Source organism: Berghia stephanieae, chromosome 9, assembly GCF_034508935.2.
Source record: "Berghia stephanieae isolate SIO BIC M18660-M18661 chromosome 9, UCSD_Bste_1.3, whole genome shotgun sequence".
NCBI classification, from domain to species: domain Eukaryota; kingdom Metazoa; phylum Mollusca; class Gastropoda; order Nudibranchia; family Aeolidiidae; genus Berghia; species Berghia stephanieae.
The window spans coordinates 8,279,601-8,286,038 of NC_088368.1; the positions used below are offsets into that span (position 1 = coordinate 8,279,601).

General features: G+C 37.2%; 1 protein-coding gene across 1 annotated transcript in view; it reads left to right on the forward strand.

Annotated features, from left to right (window-relative positions):
• Positions 1–6,002, forward strand: part of LOC144979607 (uncharacterized) — a 9,213-nt gene extending 3,211 nt beyond the window's left edge. The window contains exons 2-4 of the mRNA XM_078926375.1: positions 1,531–1,712; positions 3,181–3,312; positions 4,603–6,002. Coding sequence (XP_078782501.1) covers positions 1,531–1,712; positions 3,181–3,312; positions 4,603–4,794 — 506 coding nt within the window. The 3' untranslated portion in view covers positions 4,795–6,002. The remainder of the gene's footprint in view (positions 1–1,530; positions 1,713–3,180; positions 3,313–4,602) is intronic.
• The last annotated feature ends 436 nt before the right edge of the window (positions 6,003–6,438 follow it).

Genomic DNA, 6,438 nt, shown 5'->3' on the forward strand with positions numbered 1-6,438 from the left:
TGAGCTTTTTCCAAGGACTCAACTATGCCCCGAGCGAATCTCGAACCCAGGACCTTCCGATCCGAAAGCGAGTGTCATACCACTAGACCAGATAGCCGCATGTCCTCAGAAAAACAGACGACCTCTCATCCCGTTTTAACCAACAGGTTGCCTAGCCATCGCCCCTTCTCACTATTCTCACCCGGTAAAACCAACAGGTAGGGGTAGCCTAGCCGCTACCTCTTCTCGCTATTCTCACTCTGTGTTAACCAACAGGTTGGGATAAACTATTATCATAATTTTTTTTCAGTGACAATTTTATCCCTAGTCCAGACGATTTGAATTTTTAATCAAAACCTGTGTCGGTATATGGGAGTTATCTCATCTTCATCATCATCATCTCTCTCTCTCTCTCTCTCTCTCTCTCTCTCTCTCTCTCTCTCTCTCTCTCTCTCTCTCTCTCTCTCTCTCTCTCTCTCTCTCTCTCTCTCTCAGAGAAGGGATGGCTAGGCTGACCATACCTGTTGGTTAATACCGGGTGAGAATAGCGATTAGGTGCTGCTACCTTTATTATCACCCGGGGTAAGAGTAAGAGGTCATCTGTTTTTGTATTCTCACCTGAGTAAGAGCTCGACTGTTTTTCTCTTTTCACCCGGGATGAGAGGTCGTCTTTTTTTCTATTCTCACCCCGGGTGAAAGCTTGACTGTTTTTTTAAAGTCACACTCACAGTGGCTAGTTGCTACAGCTAACACTCCCTGTTGGTTAATACTGGGTGAGAATAGCTAGAATGGGTGGTGGCTAGGCTACCTGTTTGTTAATACCGGGTGAGAATAGAGAGTTTAGTGACTGCTACCTCTTTTCTCACCCGGGTGAGCGGCGTCTATTTTTAAATTCTCATCTCGGGTGAGAGCACGACTGTTTTTCTATTCTCACCCTGGGTGAGAATATTCACTCCCTAAAGTTAACTCAGTGATGCCAAAAAAAAGATCCAGTCTGGAGCAAAAAATTCTGGGTTACGGGCAACTTCTGTCATATTCCGGTGAGTTCATATGCTCCAACATCCACCGTCTCACATCATTTCTACCACTACTACTACTACAACAACCACCACTGCATCATCATCACTACCACAACATCACTACCAACAGTACTACAACCACCATTACCACATCATCACTGACACCACTACTACTACAACCATCACCACATCATCATCAGTGACACCACTACTACTACAACCATCACCACATCATCATCATCATCATCATTATCACTGCTCTTGGAATCTACATCTGTTCCCTTTTTGAACCAATTCCCCTTTGTCGTACCTTTTCTTGGGTGTACTTAAAATTCTAATTCTAGAACTTTTACTATCCCATATTCTTCCTTTTTACTGGCGCTGATATGACCCAAATGTGTTGCAAGCTCCACAAAACCCTTAAAAACAAACAAACAAACATCATCATCATCATCATCATCATTATCATCAGCATCATCATTGTCATCATCATCCGATTCAGCATTAAATTTTGTTTTTTTTTTCATTGTAGAACATCCATCTGCATACCAAAATCAAAGTTTTGGTTATGGTGGCCCACAAGCCCCACCCAGTTATAATGAGATAAATCATCAGCCTGGTCAACAACAACCATATCCCCCCAGTCAGCCACAACCATATCCTGGGACCGTTCCTCCTCCTCAGCAGGTTTACCAGCAGTACCCAAATGTTGTTGTAAGTCATATTTTCTCAGTTTCCCATATCATATCATCTTTGTTACTTTTGTAATTTATTTGGAGCTACTTACAAGGTCATCCGTGTGGTGTTTGTGTTCGCTCAACAGGGAGGATGCAATAATAGCCCAATGCCAAGCCAGTGTGTCTTAAAAGATGACTAATGGTGTGCGACTCCCCCTTTTGAGTCACCTAGTCCTCCAGGTTGAGGGTTGTCGAAGGGTTAACATCCCTTCCGTAAAATTCAAATTGTTACAGAAACACAAACGGACCAATCAAATCCTTTTTTTAGCTTGGGTGACCGACGACTGCAATGACAGAATTTATGAAGGACAACATACAAAGCCAAAAGGTCTCTGCTTACTTGATGACAGAGAAGTGATAAGACATTGAAAGAGATAAAAAAGTTAGCACAAGATAGAGAGGGATGGAAACTGTTGGTCTGTGGCCTATACCCTGATCCAGGGTGAAAAAAGCAATGTGATGATGATAATGATAACAGGGTCTTATATGTCCCAAGTTCTATTTCAATTTCTATATGTGGCTTTCTGTTCTTGCCCTGGGATGAAACTGTTTGATGTTTTTTTTCGTTTTTTTGTCCATATATCTTTCCTGGAGCCCTTTTCTATGAAGGAGACATTTCGATGTGAACTTGTGGGTTTTTCTATATATATGTATCCCCCTCCCCCTGTAAATCTAATCTGGTCTGATCCAATAGTGCTGGAGCTTCATAATTTAAGGTAAAGATAATTCTGATTAAGTGATAGGTATAAGTAAAATGTCACCTGCCATTGACTACCAATACCAAACTCCATCAGTTTTATATTTATTTTATTTCTGCTAATTTCTGATATGCTTCGGTACCAGTAATCTACGGCTGTAATCGCTACCCTTTCAGTGAATGCATTGATTCAGTTTGAGGACCGGATGACCAGAAATTCAATGTCACTTGTGATTGTTGTGATAATTAATATAATAAGTATAAGATATGTCTATCTCTGTGCTTTAAAAAAAAATGTCAAGAAAGCCTGGGGATCGGTGGTTTTGCTGGAAAGGAATCTCCGGCAACCAGCAAATTAAATGTGTATTCCCTGTCTTTTGATAGGGATTCTATGTTGACGTCTGCGTCAAATATTGGGTGGCATCATGCCAGGTACAGGGATAGATTTCTGCTGGAAATTGTTGTGAATTATTTCACTTATGTCTACTTTTTAAAAAAGTACCTATGGCCCAAATCCAACCAAATCTCCTATTTTGTGAGTGCTGCTATCTCCCTGTGTTCTTACTGTCCTTTGTTCCAAATGTGCTATGGGTGATCTATAAACATTCACCATCACAGGGTGTGTAGGGCAACTGTATCATGAAGGTATGTGTAGGATGATTGTGTAAACACATACCATGACAAATTATTAGTATACTTTTTTGTACATTAAACATTGTTTCATTGTTCATGAACATTGAATATACAGGTTCAGCAACCCGTTGTGATTACCCCAGGAGCCAGCGGTGCACCACCCCCTGATCACATGACTGCTGCCATATTTGCCACTCTCTGCTGTTTCTGGCCCACAGGCATTTTAGCTATCATGAAAGCTAATGATGTAAGTATTGTTTCTGCATTCAACTGAGTGAAACAATAATAAAGATAATGCATTTTTAATGTTTTTTTTAAAAGTTGTAATATTAATTCTTCTTCATGAGTTACAGGAATATAACCCAACATATTTGGTATAAAGCATACTTATCCCAACTGTTTGAAAAAGGCTAAAGTGTTTTTAACTGTATTTTGTAATGTGGTAATTGTTACCCTTTACATTGGAAAACGGATTATGAAGTTTTCATTAAATATGATCATCAGTCATAGTGGGCAGGGAGGTACTTGCTATGTCTTCTATCCCTCTATATCTGTTTTCTAAATGCTTTCTGTCTTTGACTTGGAATGAGATTACTTAATTTTGTCCTGCCCCTGGCCAGATTCATTGGCTTGGAGGGAAACAGTTGAATGTATAATTTTAGTTTTGGGAGATGATATTATTTTCTTTGTAAATCAGTTTTCAGTTAGGAAACTGTTATTTAAAAAAAAATTCTTAACATATGATTTGTAAACATTTGAGTGTATCCCTCTTAGTGGGATCTTCTGCTGTTGTCTGGGTGAGACTTTTAGTGATCTCAAACTAAGTTCATTGATAGTATGCTCTTGGGATCTACATCTGTTCCCTATTTGAACCATTTCCTCTATGTCTTACTTTTTCCTCAAATCCTTTTAATTGTACATCTAGAATGTTTTTACTTTTCAATTTTCTTCCTTGTTTCTGACGCTAATATGATCTAAATGTGTTGCAAGCGCCATAAAACCCTTAAAAACAAAAGCAAACAATGATCATCAGTTACATGTGTTTCAGTGACATAGAACTGCAAAGGTAAGATATTAAGTATGAAAAGATTAAATATATATCACTTTCACGTTAGTGCATTTCCATGGTTCTCACAATGCTTCATTTATTCCTTCAGCAGGACATATAAAACCAAATTTCCATTCCATACAGTATTAGGTGCCTGTTAGACTTCTATTTAACACATTTGCAATATCCATCACTGACAATTGCCAAATACTCATTCACACCCAAGTTGAGTGTGGTGATCTGTTTTAAATTCCTTCTTACCCAAGGACATAATGCCAGTTTCATAATCATTGTCAACCCATTTGGTCAATGAAAATGGTTCGCATTGGTTGCATCTGTCATAACAATATGAGAGACTGTGCCTTTGAGGCTTGAATGCCACATTAGAGTTAAGATGTTGTATACAAAACTTGTTGCTTGTAAGAAATGCTTGTAAGAAACGATACGAATGCTTATCTATTTATAATGTTTGACAACTCTCTCATACAGGCAAAGTATGCATGGATGAGAGGGGACACAGCCCTTGCTCACGACTTAGCACGCAGAGCCAAGACTATGGTCAACGTCAGCATTATAGCAGGCATCTGTAGCATTATTATAGTGGCCATCATCGTGGGTATCTATGTGGGCATCATCCTAAAGAACCTGAATGACATAAATTCATATGACGATGATTACTAAGGCTTCGATGGAGGGAATGTGTTTGTCATTGGTTCAGTTCTCCAACTTTGGTGTATTCACATCAATGGCAAACAAAAGAAAAAGACACAAGTCAGGGGTGATCTTAATTTTTTTCTGTGTGCAAGTTTTCTGGCCTCAAAAAAAAAAAAAAGAGATGTTATAAGTCAGTGTACCTCATAATAGTTCAGTTTTTGATAAAGAAAGTTGCAAACCTTGTAACCCCTGAAAGATTAAAGATTGACAGAAATTTACATAATTTTGCAACATTAGCGGCCCATTCTATTTGAGAATCATACATTACTTAAATGTTTTCATTGTTTGTTATGAGGTCAAGTGAGGAGGTGCTCAATGGCACCAATAATGTAGGTGTTGAACAATTAAATTATAACTATTTTTTTGTTGTTTTTTGACTTAAACAATTTGAGAGTATCAACATTAATTTTTTTCCTGCCATTGCAGCAATTTTAGAATCTAAAACAAGGGGACTTAATTGAGAAGCAAACGCGACATTCAATTAATTAAAAAAGTTAAAACTTGTCTGTTAATCATGTCATTAAATGATGACTGTCACTGTGATTGCCTCATCAATTAAATTGATGGAAGATTTCATGTTGCCATTATTATTCATCCGTTGATAATATGTCTTATCTTATATAGGAGAGTTAGTAAATTTCATGCTCAAAATTAATTAAACTTAAAGGAAAAAATGTGAATTATAATTGTAAAAAAATTCTAGTTTTCATTTTTCATCACAAAACATCCCAACATGATACCAGATTGAAGTGGTTGGTAACAATTAATCATCCTGTTTTGTTGTATTTGATTTAAAATACCATTCATACGATTCTTATCAATGTTATTCATATTTATCCGGAAATTACTGTTTATGATATAAAGTTCACATTGATTTCTAATACTTGTAACCCTGAGCAATAGTTTTATAAAGGGCATACTTAAGGATGCACACATCAGAAATTTATTTAATAAAAGAGAGAGACAAATCTCACCTTGCTTGTTAATTGAAAAACTCATGTTTGACTATGGTATTGTCATAAAATAGATACACATTAATTATTGATGTCGTTCTTCTGATTCCTGTCTATTTAAATTTACAAAACTTTATCTGTATGGATAGTTCCCCCCCCCCCCCCCCCCCCCCCCCACCCCCTCCTTCTCGTCAAAGAGAAAAATACAAAGAAAAAAAGAAATGATTTTCAAATGTGATGGAGTACCCATCTAAACCATTGCCAGTCAACACTCATATTTTGCTTTTATTATAATTCATTATCCCGCTTATGATTGCATTTGAAATGACAGATTTTTATTTCTCTCTGTGATTTTGATGCAATGAAGCAGACGCTGATAATTCAATGTAAATAAAGAATGACCAGCATTGTCAGGTTTTGGTTTCACACGTTTTTCTTCAGTCTGGCATGGATTTTCTCCCCAAAAGCGTAATAAATTTACTTGAAGTTCATAGTTTAGACTTTGAATTTGTTTTCAGTGCCTTGTTTACCCTAACATAATGTTTCCATTTTGCTAGAAGAAAAAAAAAGTAATCTGTTCAAAAGTACTCTACCTTTCAGTCAAATTTTATTTGACTTTTATTGAAATCAATGTCCAGTAGTTGGACAAAGAAAGATA